Genomic DNA, 23,128 nt, shown 5'->3' with positions numbered 1-23,128 from the left:
TTTGCAGTTAAATGGGTGTTAATAATGTTGTTTTGTCTGTGTTGGTCGACAATCCCACTTTTGAACCCTTGTGACAGGAAAGGCCGTACCGGGGAAGTAAAACCCTCGAAAAAATCAACCCTTTACTATTTACAAAAATTTTTTTACAAAAGATGATTATTTAAAAATGAATAGTTGAAAAGAAAAAAAAATGATTAAGAAAGAAAAAAAAGAAGTTCAGTATTCTAATCAAAAAAAAAAAAGTTCTTATAGTCCCTTTTTAATCGGTACAAGGTCTTTAATGTAATTGTGAACTTTAAGTAGCACAAACAAAACAGATTTCTAAATTCAGTCCTTTAAACCGTGAATACGTTGATTCCGTGTTGGCTCCCTATGGTGGTAGGTGATTGCATCCTGAGCTGACTTCAGAGGATAACAAAATCATCGTCTTTGCGGTTTACGGCACAACCATGGGACGTAAGCTCTGCGCTGGGAATATCACATCCAGGCGAGTGAAGACAAGTGAACCTCGGGCATTGTACTTCCGGGTTATGACATCACCAGGAAAAATCGTCTGGCGGAAGAAGCTAAAATATATAACATATGGTAAGCACCATAGCAAAACAAATAAGTCAGGGCATAAAACTGCTCCTTTGGGTACACCATACCTCCGTAGGCTCCCATAAATAATACGTGCTACTTATACAAAACATATGTGCTACTAAGTTCATACGTCACATGATTAAAATACGTCACTTATTACTTCCATTATTACAAAGATTACTTACTTAAAAGACTAAAGTTAAAGTATGAAAAAGATATGAAAAGTATATGATGAAACATTATAGTAATGGAAATGATAAACTGCAGCCATTATTTACAACTACAAATTAACAAAATTCAATGTAAATCAAACGTTATATGAGAGTTGGCATCCATATAATATCTAATGCCATACACTACAACGGACATTAATTAGATGTGCTATAGACTGGCACAAAATTTTACAATTACAATAATATATTAAAAACATGGCACTAGACTTGCCATATAATTTATAACATAAAAATACAATGAAAGTAATGGCGTTCCATAATTAACAAAATGTTTGACATAAGTTTTTGAAACAGTGCTTTAAAATTATCACGATACAAATTTCAGTACAATTTTACATCTTATATAAATGAAACTTTTAGACTCCTTTTCTAAATAATTTACAGAAGCTGAAAAATTTAATAAATTATCCTGATATACCGAAACTAGCCAAAATCATTGTGCCAAAAAGTAATTTACAGAATTCTGTAGAATGAACAAAAATTTACCAAATAAAAATCGTAATGCAAAAATCATACAAAAATCTAACAAATAAATTTCTTACCTCGTCGAGCATAAATTTCTAGCAAGAAAATAATCAGACATAGATTCGTCTATAAAGTCGTAAGGTGGTGTGCGCAAGGCATATCTAGTCCAGTCTTTTTAAAAGGGATAATGTCCCGCCAAATTTACTAAATTTCAGGGGATTCACGGTTAAGCCGTGAGCTCCGACTATTGTCATTTTCACGGGATTCAGATATAGCCGGGAAATCTAACTACTTTGGCGCGAATTTAAATTGACAATTTGAGGCCCATTATAGTGGTTTTGGGGATAAAAACATAAATTACTGAAGTTTATAAAATATCAACTTTCTTATTACTGAAACCAGAATTTAATGAAATTTACAGGGAAATTTTTAAAAGTTATGAAATACGAAAAACATGAGAGGTATTTCATGCGTGAAATCTGACATTTACCTCAATAACTCAAAAATTTACAAAAAGATGATGCAATACCTGCATTTACACTACAGATAAAATAAGGCCCGTATGTCAATTTGTGACAACATCTGTAATATATATTCTAATTGAATTTATAATATATTTATTAATTTCAGAATATCCAACTCTTTGTGGTTCTTTTGTAAATGGATAAGCTCTTGTTAAATCTGCAGTACTTAAAGCATAGATAATATCACTGAAATTACCATCAACAAGTGAATTATCAATAAGATCACAATGAATGTAAATTGTATCAACAGAGTTAGTTATATTTGGTGTTGTAGTTCCCCATTCAGTATTTCTCAATTTTTTTTTCTCAAATCCAAGCAATGTATGAAAATTTGATATTTCCAAATCCAATCCAAAATTATCTGTAATTGAAATCAAAATCTTAAAACTACTTAAATCAAATTCCAAACTTATTGGAGCAATTTCTGATTTATTAAATTCAAAAAATCATCATTACTTATTAATGTTTCCCTAATATAATTATTAATATCTGTGTAACTGTAAGAACCATTTGTAAATATAATATCTTTCCAATCCTTCCCATTATGAAAAACGAATTTTTTTATTGTCATATTCATCACTAATATTATGCCAAGAGTAGGTCATAGTGTTAATACTATCCAAACCAACAACATAAGTTTTATTTTTATCTAAAATTAAAGAACGACTAAATCTGATTGTAAAATCACTCGGTTTATTTTTATTATTTTTAACTGTTTCAGACTTAATACTATTTTTTGTTCCATTTATATATTCAAGAAAAAAAATTTTTTTATATAACATTTCATGTTGTTCGGGTTTAATGTGAATTCATTTTTAATAGTTCGCCCAATTATTCTAATACCTTCATTTTTTAGTTCTTCATTATTATTTCCAGCATCAATTGAACCACAAATTAACTCCAAGTCATTAACCAATTCTTTTGGATTACATGGACAAAGTCATAACCTTGTCCTCAAATTACTTTTTTTAAATTTCATAGATCTTTTATTGATAGGTAATCCTGATTTTTTTGTTAATTCTTTAAATTTTTTTTCCTGAATTAATTGAATATTTTTTATTATTGTTATATCTTTTATTAATCAAATCAATCAAATCATTATCTACTTTAGTGTTAATTACTTCTTTTCCAGTTATTCTATCCTTAGCAATTAACTTATTTTGACCATAAAGTTTATTTAAGTTAATAATTAAATTACATATTGTCCTTTTGGGTAAAACTTTATAGGGGTATGATGTTTTATTCCTTTTCCCGTATATCCGCCTTTTTTCAAGAATATAATTGATCTTTTTTTCTATATTTGTTATAATTTCCGACTTAGCTTTAATTGCTTTCTGTTTCTTTAAACAAGATCTGGGGGATTTTTCATTCTGGATATTGAACCAGATTCATTACCCAATTTTTTTTTATATCCTCTGATACATTTTCTATGATACCCTTTCTACTTCTTCTTTAGTCATTCTTTCATCAGGATTTTAATTTGCTGTGAAAAAATTTTAAACATTTCTTGGGGTTTGTGTTATATTTTTCTGTATCTAAAAGTTTTTAAATCAATATCTTTATTAAAATTAACTATAAATTTTTTGGTCTTGCTCCTGATTCTTCTTCTGATTCTTTAGTTGTATCATCAGTGTCTTCAAAAGGATCATCTTCACCCAAAACCCCATATGATCTTCCGGCGGTATTAATCGCATTGGTTTTTGGAATGGCTGTGGTAAAATGGTTGTAATGGTTGTGGTAGTCCCGGAGGTGGTTGTTCTTCCATTATCTCTGCGATTTTTGTTCTTGCTTTTTATCAACAAAAACTTTTTGGAAGTAACGCTAATTGCCCCTTTAAATTCCCAGGTAATGCTTTTAACTGACTTGATAATTGTTTTTTTTGACTTTCTATTTTTTCAGTAATTGGCTTAAAAATTTTTCAGTATACTATCCCGATTTGTAGCTTTTCTTATTTTTCTCTCATTATTTCTTCTCTAAGATCTCTCATCTTTTGCCCGACTAATTTTTTTCTTATTCTTATTTCATTAAGTTTTGATTGCATTTATATAATAATGTAAGATAATGTAAGTTATTGTAAAATAATGTAAAATAATGTAATATTATATAAATGGAAATTCCAAAATTATGATACAAAAAGTGATAAATCCAAAATTTTTAACAATTTTATCCTTTTTATGCCAGATTCATGTATTAGAATGTTAATATGTGGATCTTCTGGATCTGGAAAAAACAAATACATTAATGCATATACTTCGAAAACCTCTTATAATTATTGATAAATTATACTTGTATGCTAAAAACCTAGAACAATCTAAATATCAAGATTTAATTAACAAAATTAAAAACCAAATTGCAAAAAAAATTAAAGTAGATCCAAATGAAATACTTGAATGTTCTAATAATGGAATAAATTTATGTTAATGATCTTGAATCAGAAAAACAAAAAGTAGTAATATTTGATGATTTTGTATGTGAGATAAAAAAGTTCAAAAAGAAATAACAAAATACTTTATTCAAGGACGTCACAAAAAACTGTTGTGTTATTTATTTAAGTCAGTCTTACTATAAAACACCAAAAGATATCGAATTAACGGGTTTACATTATATTTTATTTGAAAGTCCAGGTAAACAAGAAATGATATGATTTGTAATGAACAAAATAAGATCGTGATTCATTTGGGTAATGCAACAAATCAAAAATATGATTTTTTATATATTTACAAACCAAGGAAGTTTTTAAGAAAAAACTTTACTGGTAATATATAGATGGGAGTTTTTATGATACAAAACAAATAAGTGAACTGAGTGTAAATAAAGTTAAAATTTGTATTTTATTTAAGTGATTATGCTACTAAAAACAATATTTAAAAAGCTTAGAAAGGACAGGAATTGTATCTTTATAAAAATAAGGAACTTGATAACACAATGAATAGAGCATTAGATATGGGGGGTAATGAAATAATCAACCTAGGAGATCCAGATAAACCCAACGATGCAGTTTCAAGACGATTTGTGTTTAAAAAGTTCAAAGTGTAATAGATAACATAAACTTGAAGATGTCAAAAGTTTTAAAAAACAGACATTTTGAAGCAGAAGTAAAAAATATTGAAGAATTAACAAAAATTTTAAAAGAATTCATTATTAATAGTTGAATTACAAGGTAAAATTGAAGAAGAAATGAAAGCTTGACTGATTTTATTAAAGAAAATTGAAGAGAAATCTGATTTGACAGATGACAATATAAAAAAAGTATTTAGAACCAATTTTGAAAAGTTTATACACTCAAGTTCAAGAATTAAAAATAGTATGATTAAACATGAAGAACTAAAAGACAAGATTTTTGAAGCTGAAAAAAAGTTACAAAATAGTATCAGTTAGAAATCAGAACAGAAATAAATAAACTAAATACTGAAACTGAAAAAAAGCATAAAGATTTATTAGAATTAATTTCAAATTAAAATTGCAAAAATATAAATCTGAATTGGAAAAGGCAGCTTCACAAAGAGGTGATGATCATGACACAGCATTAGAGGATTTTAAAAAGAAAAATTAATTCTAAAATAGATGACTTTAAAAAAAAAAATTCGAAATTGGATTAGTATTGTTGACAACCGTCATAATTTAAAGTATGCAGACTTAAGTAATATTACAAAAAAATTACAAGAAGATATGACGCAGCTTAATGCTAAAGTTGAAGAACATAAAAATGAACTGGACTTTGTAGTTGAAAAATCAGTTAAAAAAAGGAGAGTTAATTACTGCTAATACTGAAGCAATTATTGCTAAATAAAGCAATTAACACAGGGTTTAAAAATCAGATAGAAAATTTGAAAAAAACAACTTGTAGACCTGATTAATAATGTTGATGCAAGTCACAAATATAAAGTACGAAGAGTTAAGTAAACTTAAAGGTTTATTTCAAGAAGATATTAATAAATTTAATAATCAAATTAATGATAAATTAAAAAAATAAAAAATGATTTGGACTCTGTAGTTGAAATATCAGCTAAACAAGGAGAATCAATCACTGCTAATACCCAAGTAATTACTGCTAATACTAAAGCAATAACCGCTAATGTCGGAGAAATTGGGACTAATGATGAAAAAATTTCAATAATTGGGAAAAAATTATAGAAGTAAAAAAAAGCTTTCTTAAAACAAGAAACACAATTAGCTAAAACAAAGAATACTGTTGACAATCTATCTGCTTCTGAAGTTGCTACAACAAAACGAATTGATGTTTTAGCTAACATAATTTTAAACTTAAAAAGAAGACAGGAAAATAGAAAAAAGGGTAGAGGAAGTGAGACATGGGAAATGTTTTCTTTGAATACTATTATAGTCATACTTTTGATTACATACAAATGAAAAAGTATTTTGACCCGTCGTGGTGCCTGGATACATTCAACATATGAAAATATGGCCGGTTTAAATTATTTAAATGAATTTGAAGTAAGACTGGGAATTTTCGTAGATTATAAAGATTTTATAAACACAAACCAAGAAATTTAAAAAAGATGACTAGATATGCTTTTGAGTGGTGTGTTTATAGTCGGAAAAACCGGAACTTATATAATAGATATTAAGATTTTTTAAAGGGTGCGAGCTCCCCGGGTGAACCGTATAAACCGACTAAAAGCCCAATATCACATTTTTTTATTTAGGTGGCGGAATCCAAGGCCCCAGGATGATGTTTATTTTTTGATATATTTGATAATGTAAATATAACAGCTGAGGCAGCTGAGGACTTTGACATGATAAGTTAATATCTATGTATAAGAAAAAAATTAAAATTTATCTAAAACAAGGAACAATGTTTTTATATTCACCCTTATGACGATTCGGAATCTACAGAATTAACATTTATGCTTTTGATGGGTAGTCACATCAGATTCTACATATCGGATGAACCTGTATCCCATGGTATAAACAGACTTTTGGATTAAAGGTTTAATTAAAAGCTTAATTAAAAGCTTAATTAAAAGTTTAATTACTATGTGTACCCTAATAATGTACTTACTAATTGAAGATAAGATCAAAGACCAGAGGCTTTGCCTCCGGGGGTTGTAGACCCACCTTTACATTTTATTAATAAATATAATATAATATAATCTGCCAAAGTTTTGCCAAAGTTCTGCCAAGTGGCAGGAATGTGGCAGTGTCTGCCAAGTTGGCAGAAAAATGGCAGGCTTTTGATTGGTTGAATTTGTGGTTTCCCGCATAATCATTTTTAAAAAATGCACTTGATTTACCTTTGACACAACAGGTACATAAAGGACAAGTATGTGTCTTACAAGTAGGACAAGCTCTCAATACACAATAGAATTGTATTTACTATAGCGTAGTATTTGTTCTCCAGTTAAACTGAAACCTGATCTTTATCTTGATATGCACTGTCAATCAGGAAGTAAATACCTTACGGTGTACTGTATTGATATTTAAGTCAATTTTATTTTAGCTTGTATCTTTGATAAAGCCTGCGGATTTTAAATTGTCCGGCATTGGATTTTTTAGAATATGGACAAGGGGTCAGTCCTGGCCAAAGACTAAATCTTTTTTTTTGGTTAAACCAAAGGTTTTCATTCGGTTTAACTAAAGATTTAAAAGATTTTCAGGGTATCAAGGGTACTAAGTTAGTATTTTAAGTTTAGGGCAAGGTTAAAGTCCACTTATAGAATAGGGACAAGGGGTCAGGGGGGTCAGATTGAGCTCACTTCGGTAATTCTAATACTACTCATCCTCCACGATTAAAATGTGACATTCAACAGCGTCGGTATGACGTTAAACCCAACCAAAGTAATCTGATTAAATACCAATTGTTAACGGTAATTTACTAGCTCAACAAATAAGTTTTACTAGGTTTTTCTTGCAGTGAGGTGACTCTTTTTATCATAAATAGTTTATAGAATTTTGACATTAATGAAGTGTCGTGCCATCCTGACATTTGTAATTCATTGACCATTTTAACACGAAAAGCTTGATAGATCATCCATATTCTGGCTCAGATTACATTTTAAACGCAGTTCTATTTAATCCTTTAATGAGAAATAGGGGCGTTGTTAAAGTACATGCCAATAATAATTCACAGCATCATGTCTCATTGATATTTATAAACCCAATTTTCCTACTGATTTGGTAAAGTTTGATTTTTGATAAAGATGTACTCAAATTATTTAAATAATATTTTGTTAAGATGAATAACTGCTCATTGAAATGGTGATTATTCTCACACACCACTGACATCCCTTCCTAATAGGATTATATAATGGTATTCATAATTTTGTATAAAACTGAGCTGACTGACTTATTACGAATTTGGTAAAATATGAAAACGGATATCAGGTGTTTTATGAACGAAATATTTGGTAAGAATTTTGTTGTGTATTAAAAATAGCAATAACTTATATTTACTTAATGTATACATACATGGTTATTTTGTTAAAACTGAGTACCATTTTATAATACTTTTCTTGATATAAAGATAATATTTTGTCGTGTTGGCAGTTATTCATTTTTACTTGTTTAGAGGCATGAATTATAAGACAGCTTACTTTAAGTTGAAGCTCAGTGTATTTATTTTTTTGTAAATAATCGATAGGGAAATAAAAATTGATTATCTTTGACTGTTTGATTCAGATTTTCTTACAATGCTTTTCTTCATTCTTTTTACATTTAAGACAATATCATTGTTTGTATACATCATTGTAAGGAACTCCATAGGTGGTAATATGATTGGTTTGTTTTATTTTTTAAATCTTAATTCATTTTGAATTTATTATTAAAAAACGACGTCTTGTTTCCATTATATATTTCAGCCATTTCTGACACTGATTCTTGGTTGATTTGAATGTTTTTGAAGTCTTAATGTAGTTTACACCCTTCTGTTTTTATAAACGTGCAAACACATAACATTCAGTCTAAATATTATATTGACACTGTACAGCTGCGTGGTGATAAGTTATTTTCTTTCCATGAGTATCAAAAAAATATCAGATTTTCGATCTTTTCAACATCTAAACAGAACAGCCAAAAGATCCGCCCAAGTAATTGTTATATCTTAAGATGTTAATATCTATTTAAAATATTTTTGTAAATGCTTTAAAACCCACACAGTCGTGTCGCTTCGATTCTGGTAACCACCGACCAAAAAGTAAGTTTAAGCTATAATTCAATAGTCTTTTTGAAATACTGGTTTCCGATTTTGAAATATCTTTTTTCAAATGTCACCATAATCTTTAAAGTGAATGACGCCAAATCTAGCGTTCAAGCGGTCTTGCAGAAAAAGGATTCTCTTGCTTGTACGAAGATGTTGTACGAAAATAAACGTGTTTTTTTCTTCCTTTCTTTACAGAAAAAAAGTAAATATAAATATGTAAATAGATTATTAGCATAAACGCAGCATTTCCATGTAACTGTTTCATAAAATTTTAACAATAATTTTTCGAAATTATAATGTTTACACATGGAGAATAACACTATCTTGACTACGAAATTGATTTTCTTAAAATGTCTTGATATTTAAAATGATCCTTCTACCACCCTTGGAGACCTTTAGAAAGATTTATAGTTATTATCTGGATTTTACATAATAAAGCAGCTTTTTCATGTAGCCTATAAATAATCGTAATGACACACTCCTTATTCTCATTAAAATCTTTATTTGAGCCGTGCCATGAGAAAACCAACATAGTGGCTTTGCGACCAGCATGGATCCAGACCAGTCTGCGCATCCGCTTTCAAAGCCTATTGCAATTATAGAAACCGTTAGCGAACAGCATGGATCCTGACCAGACTGCGCGGATGCGCATGCTGGTCTGAATCCATGCTGGTAGCAAAGCCACTATGTTGGTTTTCTCATGGCGCGACACATTTACTGAATGTAGGAGCGCTGAATATATGTTAAGAAAGTTTGGTAAGGCATTTAATTCAAATTTATTGCTGAGCAATTCCAAGTGTTCTGGTGGTAACAAGCTTGACTGTCGACCGAGAGATCTAAGGTTCGAATCCCGGCACATGCAACGGAAATGTCTTCTTTCTAACTTTGAGAGCAGTACTGGTTATTCTTTGGTAAAAGGACTTTGCGTGTATCGGTACAATGAATTGGGCACAATAAAGATTCTTTCCCAATGGATAATTTGCCCTGTGTCTGTACCGATAAAAATCTAGCAAACTTAGTGGCGGATGAAAATAATCAGTATAGACAATTTTAACGGAGACTTATAATACATTACACAGCATATTTTATAAAATAGGACTAATAGACCTTATTGATCATCATATTTTTATTCACTCTTGTGTATTTTGTTTACATTTTGGAACTAATAGAAACAGGTATGTAACTTTCAACTATGGTACAATCTATATTGAAGAAAGTCGACCCCAACGCAATAATCTTATTACGAAATTGTTAAATAGACAGTCAGTCATGCAAATCTCGCTTAATATATGTTGTATGTTTGCATTATCCATGCTGACATCATGCAGAGCGTACTTGTACGGTGCAAAAAGCAAAACAGATGTAAACACATGCACGCACCATACCATGACCGATCATTGAAAGATGATGTTAAAAATTTAAAAAGATGTATCGTACCGTACATTGGTGCATTAGTTTATCTCAAGTGAGCAAAGAACGCATTTTGAAGCAGAAACATGCACTTTGCGGTAGTATTTCTATAAAATGGAGGAAAGAAATGTATTCGCGTCATAATTCACATTGTAAGATTTGTACTTACATTGATAACATTAATGCGTTTCTTATCAATTACTGTCAACTCAAATACATTCAACCTAATCTACTTACATTTAATTTTAACTGATCTTTTTTTCAGAATTGTATATAGCAGAACACTAGAACAGAAAGATGGCACGAATGAGGCGGACACTTGCAAGATATAGAAACGTTATAACATTTCTAACAACATTTGGTAATTATTACAATTGACATCTTCCTATAGCTTTGACAGTGAATGGATGCAGATCAAAATGTTTATAAATACAATGCATTATTTATTCTCGGGCATAGCGATTTCCGACCTTATTGTTCTTAGACATGGCATTGTCTTGTGTTTCACTGTTTCTCTATTGAACAGGCAGGGACCAAAGGACATCTTTCGAAGGGACAGACTGATTTGATAAGTGTCCTCTGTCTTGTTCTGTCGTACCTTATATGATTATTCTCATGGTGCTCTGCAAAGTCATTGTTAAGCAGAATCCGATATTGATTACCTTTCTATGCTTTAAACGGGATTTTATGGATTTTGTCATAATTTTACATTAGCATATTTATGTTTTCAAATATGTGTTCTCCAGTTACTACTGATTCGTGAGTAAGGGTTTCATCTGGTGGGAAGTAGTTTTAAAGTGTATTGTATGGAACAGAATTAGGGCAAAAACTGCATTGTGCTTTAGTATATCCAATCTTGCGATTTACATATATGCATTCGTTATTCTCATGTTCACATGCTTCCTTCGGACATCCCATTTTGCATTGTTACACGACCATTTATGCATTCTATGTTTACGTGTTCCTTTCTGACATTCATACATGCTTAATTGTTTCATTTTAATATCATGGTTACTTCTTCATTAGTCTATGACATTATCTTGCTTTCGGTCATGCTGCAATGTGACATGCTCGGTGTATTAGCTTCTGGTTAACCTAGACACACTTTCCCCATGTGTCTATGTTGTCTATATGCTGATGATATGGACAGAAGTGGCTCCTGGATAGGTTGAATGTGCTTACTCGTACGCATGAACAGCTAACAAAGTTTTAAACAAACACAATTTCACTTGTCACAATGCAGAATGCAGCATAGCACTAAGCATAATGAGGTTACCATAATGTACATTTCTCATTATGCTACCAGAGGGCGCTTTTATATTCGTGCTCGGAAGCTTCCGCTAAGCCATGGAAAAAATACGACACTGCGCATTTTGGCTATGTGTCCGGTGACCGGACCTAACCTGTTTAATTTGTCAAGGCGTCCGGTAATCAAGTTCGAAAAGGCCTGTGTATCATCAAACATGTACGCATCTTATTTATTGCATTATGTCAATTGAGATATCATTCGTTTTTAGCTCGACTATTCAAAGAATAGTCTAGCTATTCTACTCACCCTGGCGTCGGCGTCACACATTGGTTAAAGTTCTGCATGCAAGTACATAAGGCTATCATTTAAAGGCATATATCTTTGTATCTTTGAAACTTATTTTTCCTTTCTTGTAGATCAATTACCAACCTCACTAGGTCAAGTCCTATAACTCTGACATGTATTTTGGCCAAATTAAGCCCCCTTTTGGACTTAGAAAATCCTTGTTAAAGTCTTACATGCAAGTTACTATCTCCAAAACTAATGCAGATATTGAATTGAAACTTCGCATGTGTCTTCTGCGTTATAAAACTAGGTGACAGCATCGAGTCCCATAACTCTGACATGTATTTTGGCCAAATTATGCCCCCTTTGGACTTAGAAAATCCTGGTTAATGTCTGGCGGGCAAGTTACTATCTCCTAAACTAATACAGATATTGAATTGAAACTTCACATGTGTCTTCAGGGTTACAAAACTAGGTAATAGCATCAAGTCCCATAACTCTGACATGTATTTTGACCAAATTATGCCCCTTTTTGGAGTTAGAGGCTGGTTAAAGTTTTGCGTGCAAGTTACTATCTCCAAAACTAATGCAGATATTGAATTGAAACTTCACGTGTGTCTTCAGGGTTATAAAACTAGGTAATAGCATCAAGTCCCATAACTCTGACATGTATTTTGACCAAATTATGCCCCTTTTTGGAGTTAGAGGCTGGTTAAAGTTTTGCGTGCAAGTTACTATCTCCAAAACTAATGCAGATATTGAATTGAAACTTCACATGTGTCTTTGGAGTTATAAAACTAGGTGATAGCATCAAGTCCCATAACTCTGACATGTATTTTGACCAAATTATGCCCCTTTTTAGAAAAAAAAAACCCTTAGAAAATCCTGGTTAAAGTTTTGCTTACAAGTTACTACTATATACGTCCAAACCTTGAATGCAGATACTGGATTGAAACTCTATTGATATTTTAACATTTAGGGTAATATTCCTACTTCTGGGGCAACAATCTGAATAGTCGAGCACAGGCTGTTTTACGGACAGCTCTTGTTAAAAGCAACATTTAAAAGCAGCTTTTTTGATAAGCACTACGTTTACTTTCCATTGAAAATCTCCATTTTAATTGTTAATTATGTAATATAAGAGTGTTGAACTTAAAACGTTTCGGTGCTGCGGGTGATACCGCGTTGGCCGAGTAAAATATTAGTCGTAAGTTATAAAGTAAAAAAAAAATACTACTGATACAGATATAGCGCTACATTACATCTCAATTTAAGGCTATCAAATATACGCTCGTCTGCGTATGTGGGGAGACAATTAATTCAGCTGACATAAGTTTGTTGTGTAGGCTATTTAAAGCGCGCTATAAATATCTGCTAACTATACAATAGTAAAGGTAGTGTTTCGAAAATAATGCTTATTTCACTTGGATTCAGATAAGAATATAATTTTGTTGTTTGTCCGGTTACCGGACGTGTAGTCTTAACACTCTCGGTACAGTTCTTGTGTTTCCGTATTTTAATACATGGGGATATATTTCCACTTGAACAAGAATTTGAGATGTAAAAATTATGTTGTCACAACGCATCATAACCCACAGCTAAATTTATCTGTAAGCATCACAACTCCTTGCATTTAAACATTTAAGGAACCACTTATGTTCTTTTCATCAATTAGCATACACCATTGACGCTCCAAAGAAGACACAATGCAAGTAACCACTACTAAATAAGATGAATGATGGATGTAGTTTGTCAGATTATAGCATGTCCGAAAGCAACACGAATATTTTATAAAAATGAAGCAAGCACAGATCATTTCTCAGAATTAAGCATGTATGAATATCAGAAAGGAACACGCAAACATAGAATGCACAAATGGTCATGTAACAAAGCAAAATGGGATGTCAGGAGGAAGCATGTGAACATGAGAATCACAAATGCATACATGTAAATCGCAAGATTGGATGTACGAAAGCACAATGCAGTTTTTGCCTTAATTCTGTTCCATAGTATTGTCATCTTCTTTAGGGAGATGTTTGGTAGAGACTGATGTGCTCTGTCAGTGAGCTACTGTTCATTCACACGTACACGTGCTTCCATGAGTGACTACGGCCAAAAGAGGTTTAAACTAATGAGTTCACAAGCACACCATTAAAAGCATTAAAAGACCGTGTGTGTTCGGGTTTTACGTCTTTTCAAACAATTTTTCAGTCATATAAACGACGGTGTCTACTTGTAGAACAAAGTATATAAACCACACTGGGACTTCTAGGATCGCTTGCGATTCATGGATTTGCAAGAAAGTTCCAAGTTAGTCTTTACCTGCACAAAAAGCATTTATAAGTAAACATGATTGTGAATGAATATTTATAGCATCATCGTAATCATATAATAAATAAAACAAAAGCTTGACTTAAAACATTCTTGTCAAAGTAAGTCTCAATATACTGATAATTCTATTTTGCAAACCTAATTTTTACAAATATTTTCATTTGAATTTTCAGTGATTGTTGCCACATTCATCTGCTTTCAAGACAAGATATCTACCGCAGACGAAGCAGAACATTCTGCCGTTGCTAGACTTTTAAACCAAAATCTCGACATCCACGACACACGCCGATCCTTGCTGAGATTCAAATTCCGTCGCAAAAAGCTGAAAGACGCACTATGGACCGCCGAACCAATACTTCAAAACGGACGATACATATTTAATATAACACAAAAGGATAAAACTGAAATCCTGGCGATAAAAGTGAAAAACAAATTATTGGGTAAGAATGTCCAGGAATTCATAACACTAGCTTCTGAAACCACGCCTTCAGTAACAGATAAACCAACCAGACCGATAACGACACAGTCAGACACAACACCTATATTTACAGATTCTCCGACATCACCAATAACAACAGAATCAATTACCACGCCTGTTGTAACTGAACCTGGAGAAAAGGAAGTAACTACAGAAAAGGATTAAAAGCGTGTAGTTGTTTAAGAAAAAAGAATGTTTGGTCGTCAGCCTAATACATATGTATATTCATAAAGATGGAACTGATTTTAACATTTCATAGCAGATGTGCTCATGGCGTGCATATAAAGCTGGGTAATTGCTTAGATCAGCTGTAAAATCGTGCATTTAGAAAATGATGCGTGGGATATATTCATTTCATGTTTCACATTTACCGAATTTTCTACTTACAACCGTATCATAGCAACGATAATATATGTAACAGGGGATTCTAATAAATTGTATGACAGGTTGTATTAGTAAAATCATAAAACGCTTTATTCTGTGACACATCATGTTCTGACAGACCGACTGGGACGGATATGTTTTGATATGTGCTATCTGACCTATTTTCTTTTCTGCCTGTCTCGTAATGGCTACTTCCATGTTGCTGTGTTTTTGCAAAGGCATTCAAGATATAAAAATATGGTTAATTAAGTGTCTTTTTTTGGTATATTGTACACGTGCCTAGCATTTGTGTGATTTTTGTATTATGTCAAACCGAGCCTGCACATTTTCGTTTTTGTCGTGTTGAGCGACCTGTGGAGTTTCCACTTTTTCTATTCTATTATATATATGTGTGTGTAAAGGATTCACCTTGCGTGGATAACATTTATTCACTCTGTCCTGCAATTTTGAAACATTGTGGGGGACAAAGGATTAGGGTTTGTGCGCAATTAACCGGTTTTAGCAGCCAACCCAAATACCCTAGGTGATGTTATAGCCACTGACTGTAAAGATGTATTTTTACTGGGTTTGATAGGCCTGAGTTGTCTTTTGTTGGAATTAGTGTCACACTTACACAGTTTATGAATTACGGCAACTGTTCAGGCTTTTGATGGTGAAAGAAGATCCCAGGTGACACTTCGGGCATTATTTCAGGCATGGGCCGGTACCTGGATAAGAACCACCAACCTTCCGGAAGTCAGCTATATGGGTTCCTCACATGTAGATCTTTATGCGGAGAGGCTCGAACCAACAACAATTAGGAGCATTTCATTCGAAGTCAATGGTCATAGATCTAACTGTAATATTTACCGAAACTTTCAGAGTGAACGTCTGTATTCTATACTCTTCACACCTCTACCTTCTACTGAAATGTTATTAAAACGGATTTACAGTAAAGTTCTATTAAATTTAGCAGTGTTATCAAAATGGGTATCGATCATCTTCAGTAAGATAAGCTTAGTTTTTACATTTTATTTCGTTACTTTTTTATGAAAAATACACAGTCTGAGACTTTCAGAGTTCACTAACCTTGGACGTAGTGTTGTAAAAACAATGACTTTACACATTAAGAATGAACATCACATTTAAATTATATTAACCAAATATGTCTTTCTAAGAAACATAATCATAATCGAATATGCCTTTTCTAAGAAACTTAATTATAACTAAATACATCTTTTCTTAAAAAAAAACATAATCGTAAGACAAATGGCTTTTATTCTAATATATAATATATATTCTATACTAAATATATCTTAATTATGTAGTCAAATGGTTATAGCGTAGATGAAGCAATGATCTTGGGGCTAAATAATACAACAACATGCCGAAAAGGACAATATCTATGATGCCACATATTTTTTCAACCGGCGCAGTTGATCAAACTTAGATGGACAAGAGTATGAATATTCAATTCAAAGATTCGTTTGCAAGGGGTTATTTTGTCACACAGGCAAAGAACTAGATCAGTTTACAAATAAACAGGTCTGCTGCACATCAGCATTTCAAAGTCTACTCCGCAATACTGTTTGTATGTACGGATACAATCTTTGTCACACAAGTTGTAATCTAGTTTTCCAACTTTTATATAAAAAAATCGGTCAAAACTGCTTATATTCCCTTACGTATTTTGTATATGAATTTACTGACTTGCAGTACCGGTGAAATATAAATTACGCTAGTACATCTATTGATAATAAACAATGTAGCTGTCTTTTGATTATGTTAAACACAGTACACATTTACATATAACTTCAAGCAGTGATTCATGCAACAGCACGCTGTGGTTAACTCTCAGCCAGTAATATACCTGCCAGTCATCTAGGTGCAAATTCAGAACATCAAGCTCTTTTTCTAGCAAACAAATTATTGATTTAAAACTTTACAGAACTGAAGGAAACTGAAAAAAAATCGCAATAATTTGTTCAACGATTTATATTTCATTCCAACTGTGTTAAACGTTTACAGTGTAGTAAAAGAATTAGTTTTATACTTCTTCTCCGACCTTATATTATAACTGTCTCCGACCTTGTATTATAACTGACATATAACTTGACTGTGATAATGGTAATTTGGTGCTTGAACTTCGTTCTGTATATGTACATATTATTTCAGTCGTTTCATAAAAGACAGCTCATTTCTTATCTTCGATGCGTATACCAAATAGACAAAAATCGAAACGTATGGATCAAAAGTGTTCCAGGTTGATCTGCAATAATTTCATTTTTCATATACCCTTTCATTTTTATTTTTCTTCCTGAAAACAAGTCATCCGTAATATGCTTGGATACAAATAAGGCAGCTAGGCTGGAAAAAGTATTTTAAGCATCCATGAGTACCATCCTTCGAAAGGGGTACGAATGCGGCGTTTTGAACTTACACCGCATAATATACATAATATACTCTAAACTGAGATTTGAAATTTTCGTATTAACAAAGCTGAAATCATTCAAACACAGCACTGACTCTCGACAAAAGATATATCTTAAGTTAAATATCAAATGAATATATATTCAGATTCTCAAAAACGTATCAACCAGTGATTTGTCTGAAGTATACTACACATCGCCCCATCGTCAATCCAACTGTAAAAGTAATCACTGTGCATTCTTTCATAAGGGATTTGTAATAAACCACCATGCCTTGCCATTTTAACAAAAATAAGGCCTGTATTTCAAAAGTTCATGTCAAATACCTAACCCTTGAGAAGACAAGCGGCTTATATAAACTTTATCCAAAACAAACGTACATGTTGTCTTGGCTGAATGACCAATACACTCTATTTATTAAAGTGTTAGGCTCTTTTTGCCTTGGTCAAAAACACATAAGTATTGGTGATTCAATGTGAATTTAAGCTATGTGAATTTTGCGTGCGAAAGGGCTTCATGCTTTGGTGACAATATTTCAAAATCTCTTGATGTAGACCGGGCACCAAACATAGACCCTTCGAACATCTACCTCAACCATGAGGATAGGCAAAACTCAGTTCACCTGCGACAAGTTGCCACATTAAAACAAGTACTAATAACATTCCAAGATCCTTTTTAAATGAGTTACGAAACAATCACAGAACATACTCTAAGGATAAATATGCGGTGAAGGAGTTATTACTAGGACACGCAATTTCGGATTAACTGACGGACCATGGACAGACCATTGACAGACGGATTCTGCGATTTCTATATGCCCTCGTTAAGGGCATAAAATTCAAATCCTGTAAATATAAAAACCCAGTATCGATATTTATACTGATAATAAATATGTTGTTTTCTTCTATTTGACATCAGTTTTCTCTCTCACTTCACTAATACCGTAATAACTGTTCATTACGTAAAACAGATTATATGAGAATTTTGGTGTATAAACAAAACCCAAATTCAATAAATCACTTCTTTTTATGTTTCAATTTGCAATTATGGAATTAGTAACAAAAGAAATTATCTTCTAAATATAAGAAATGGATAAAGTTTAACCTTCACACATTTTACGCTATTTTGTTTCAGTATCATGAAAATTTCTATTTCCGCAGAAGAGCATTTTGAAAAAGTAATATTTTCACACAATCGAACAATGTGCCTTTAAGTATGTAACAATATCTTTTTTTTCTGTTCTGCTGTTCTGGATCTGTAATTATTAGACGTTTTCAATCTTTTAGAACATGTAAAATGATTTGTAGTCGAGGCTTTTCTATTTATTTTCGTGAAAAATAAAATGCACTCTGTGATATCAGTGTGTGTTTATAACTGAAAAAAATCATAAGTGGTATAAATACAAACAAAAATGTAAACAATTATATATGGAAATAAAGCCTATCATTTTCAAAGACAGAAACACATTAACAAGTCTTAAAAGTTTTGCCGATATCAATAATTGAAGTTTTGATGCCAACTCTTGCCTCAGGCACGTACTTGTAAGCATAGATATCTATAAGAGCTACACAATTGCTTTGAAAGTAACATGAAAAATAATAAATACTGACAAGAAGAGGTTGCAAATTTTAAATTACATTCATTATGGATATCTTCAATATGAAGATTCCTGCCTTACTATTACGACATTGTAAACCTAAATTCATGATTAAACTTTTTCAAATTATATATAACTGACAAAAGAAAGAAAAGAAAACACCACATCAATCTCATAGGTGTATCCCAGTAAGTACTTGAACTTTTTGGTGCAGAAACGTGTGAAGTAATAACCTACGCATTGTTTCTATGATTAAAATGTCATTTACGACCATAAAATCTTAATTTCAAGGGAGGTGAAATATAAGCGTTTCGTATAAATTAATACCACACCTTGTTTTGTCATTACTCTTTATGATAATAAGTTTGCAATTTGTGTGCTTGTAAAATTAATCTTAGGTACTTAATTTTCTTCTTGGGTTTAACGTCACTCCGACACCATTTAGGTCATTTGGCGACGTTCCAGCTTTGATGGTGAAAGGACAGCCGGGTTAAACCACCGACCTTCCGTAAGCCAGCTGTATAGTTTCCTCACATGAAGAATTCAACGCCTCGAGTGAGGCTCGAACCCACATCGGCGAGGGACATGTGATTCAAAGTCAGCGACATTAACCACTTGGCCATGGAGGCCCCTCTTAGGTACTTTGGTCATATATATATATATATAACTAACAGTAAAGATATAGCAAGTTAGTAAATATGTGTGCTTGTTAAATTAACCTTAGGTGTGGTATTCAGATCATCTTTTTAATTATATATATGAACTGAATACCACACACATATTTACTAACTTGCTACATCTTTAATGTCATATCAATCTGACTTAAGTACTTGATCTTCTAAACGAAGATCTGAAAACGACCCATTCACATACGTCTTCTGTATATTTTGGATTTCCAGTATTGGTATTTTTATTTTAACCAGTCGGACGACTTGTTCGAATGTCAAAGAGTAAGAAAAATGTGCAGTCATTCCAGGGCTCGAACCCGAGTCCCCTTGCTTATAATGCAAGTGGCCTACCGACTGAGCTAAGCGGCTATCTGACACATTACGACAAAAGAGAATTGTAAATATCAAAAGTCAAGGCTACAGGTAGATTTGCAAAATGTTGTAAGTTAATCTCTGACTGGCTAGCGAAAGGGTCATCAGAACGACGCTATGAATAGGTCGTTCTCAGATCCTATGCGTAGCGTAATTATTTATACGAACTAAATCACCACCACAATATACCAGACCAATTACGGCAAAGCGACTAGCAGTACAAACGAACACGCAATGCCACAGCAAGTCCACTAACCCAATAAGATTAGTTTCGATGCTGCTTTATATACGAGCCCGAATTGTACTACACATTCGTACTGGTTCAGCATTTGCATATATATACTCAAATCTCTGTTTTCATGTCTTACAAATCAGTAGTGACTTTTTAGTCTTTATAACTGATTGGGACCAGAGAACCTATATTTTCTCTCTGAAAGTTAACTGGATCTCGAGGATACATTGAATATATACATAGAGAATTTGTACGAACTAAATCACCACCACAATATACCAGACCAATTACGGCAAAGCGACTAGCAGTACAAACGAACACGCAATGCCACGGCAAGTCCACTAACCCAATAAGATTAGTTTCGATGCTGCTTTATATACGAGCCCGAATTGTACTACACATTTGTGCTGGTTCAGCATTTGCATATATATACTCAAATCTCTGTTTTCATGTCTCACAAATCAGTAGTGACTTTTTAGTTTTTATAACTGACTGGGACCAGAGAACCTATATTTTCTCTCTGAAAGTTAACTGGATCTCGAGGATACATTGAAAATATACATAGATAATTTGCATTAAGGGATATAATTATATTCAGAACAGTTGACTTTCCCTTACGTGAGTTCCGCTAGGATACAAGTTCGTAGTATAAATTATTATATAGGAGAGAGAATTTATACGAACTAAATCACCACCACAATATACCAGACCAATTACGGCAAAGCGCCTAGCAGTACAAACGAACACGCAATGCCACAGCAAGTCCACTAACCCAGCAAGATTAGTTTCGATATATATGTGCGTGTTATGATAAAACAAACAACACCTCATTTGTGTTGCTATATTTTTGTAAGATTATCAGACTTTCCCATCCCTTAATGAACTAAATGTTGCCAGATATGATTGCTTGTGTTTACGTTTAATGAAAGTAATGATGACAAGTGAAAAGTATAAATAAGATAAGATAAATAGAGGCCTTCAACACAGTAAAGGTACTGATTTTCAGACATATTTCAAATATGAGTACTCTTTAAGATAAAAAAAAACCCGAATGGAAACATGAAGAAACCCTAACATTTTCATCCACAAAGATATTATAACACCAGCGGACAGTAACTTTATTCATCCGCAAAAGCAGACGTAAAATGGTAAAGACATAATCATTGTAGTATATCCGATGTTTGAGATCCTTGAAGTATCTGCTATGGTGAACTGTTTGTTTGACACCTGGACATAGCAAATGCTGAAATGACTGCTTCATTGTGTCGTTGAAAATATTTTCAGCAGCGTGTCGTGACAGAAACAAAATATGAGTTCAAGAATAGCTCACATGGTCAATAGCATATACAAAACAAAAAGTAAAAGCTATAATAAAACTGTACACCAACCCGTGTGTGTCCAGCATCTAGAAAAAATATATATCACTCTCCAAATATAGCAATTATCATCAAAGCAAAGGCAGGTAGACCAAGATAAAGGGAAATAATATTTCGGTACTGTTATGCTGTGTTTATCAAAAATGTGAGTATGCAAACTAGATATAAAATGCTTAATTGTATTTTGCAAAACTTTTGTAAAAAAAGCACAGGTTTCAAAATCATATGCTACTGTGTAAATCAACGTTTCTGTCTCGAAAATTTCTTCTTTACTTTTTACATTCACAATGTCGTAATGGGTTGTAGTTATCATTATCTATCAATAAATAAAGTTAAAACTGCATTTGAAAAATATTTCTGTTGTCCAAAATGGCTGACATGTACTAAGAAAATCATCGAATCAGTTTTGATAATAGATAGAACAAATCTAGGAACGAATAAATGTAACAGTTATGAACATGTTTTGAAAAAGTAAAATATTTCTTTTTATACCATTTTAGATGTTTTTTTCTAGTATTGTATATTAAATTCATATATCCACAACTTTTTCAAAACACAAAGAAGCACAATGTTACTGTGGAAAACGTCGATTGAAACTGAGGTTAAGCATTTTGGGTCTGATTTAATCGAAATTATGTGAAACGAATGAAAGTAAATCTATTCATTACTGAATTGCTGGACACGATATATTCTGCCTTTGCGACCAGTGTAGAGCATGATCGGTCTGCAGTCTGATCATAATTTGCACTGTACTGTTCGCCATTTAGTCAGTATTTTTTCAAGCATGCCTTTTAACTGTTGATGATACTGTCGAAATTGAAAGATGGATGAGTTCATTATAGACATTAAGCCGAGTAAGGGTTAATGAGTCATATAATTAATGGATGTAGCGGCTGCTTGCTGACAATAACAAGTTTAAAATGAAATTCTTGGCATAGATTGATTGTCCCAGGTTATAGAAGATACGAAAAGGCAGCATATTTTGTTGTTGTATTATTTCTGTCAACAGGCAATGATTTGCACGGGGGTGGGGGGTGGGGGAGAGAGAGAGAGAGAAAGGCCTGGAACTTACAGGTTTATATCAAAATTTTCGAAATTTTATATAGGAATTTCCTTGGACAGAAATTGATAATTAATGAAAAGTCAAAAACCGTGATTCTGTGCGTTTTATGCTTTACTTACTTATAAAAAAAGAACGCTCTTATAGTCTGAAAGAAAAGTATGAAGGAAAAAATCTCTAAAGCGTTAGTAACGCAACAGAAATGGATGTAACATGTAAATACTCAAATTTAATTCTATATACCTAGTACTTAATCTATCAAAATGGTTATTTCCTCGGCACTTTCGTTCGTGAATTATAACATTATTTTTGTTTTCT

General features: G+C 32.4%; 1 protein-coding gene across 2 annotated transcripts; it reads left to right on the top strand.

Annotated features, from left to right (window-relative positions):
• The first annotated feature begins 8,021 nt into the window (after positions 1 to 8,021).
• On the top strand, positions 8,022 to 15,347 carry LOC123552406 (uncharacterized). 2 transcript variants are annotated; one of them, XM_045342058.2, is made up of 3 exons: positions 8,022 to 8,169; positions 10,636 to 10,731; positions 14,409 to 15,347. In XM_045342058.2, the coding sequence occupies exons 2-3, from the start codon at positions 10,668 to 10,670 to the stop codon at positions 14,876 to 14,878; spliced, it is 534 nt and encodes a 177-aa protein (XP_045197993.1). In that variant the 5' UTR covers positions 8,022 to 8,169; positions 10,636 to 10,667; the 3' UTR covers positions 14,879 to 15,347. The 2 variants fall into 2 exon arrangements, with proteins under 2 accessions (XP_045197993.1, XP_045197994.1); XM_045342059.2 differs by lacking the exon at positions 8,022 to 8,169 and adding an exon at positions 10,433 to 10,522.
• The last annotated feature ends 7,781 nt before the right edge of the window (positions 15,348 to 23,128 follow it).

This window comes from Mercenaria mercenaria, chromosome 4 (assembly GCF_021730395.1).
Source record: "Mercenaria mercenaria strain notata chromosome 4, MADL_Memer_1, whole genome shotgun sequence".
NCBI classification, from domain to species: domain Eukaryota; kingdom Metazoa; phylum Mollusca; class Bivalvia; order Venerida; family Veneridae; genus Mercenaria; species Mercenaria mercenaria.
Note: the sequence above shows the minus strand (reverse complement) of the source record. Positions and strands in the feature narration are given on the sequence as shown.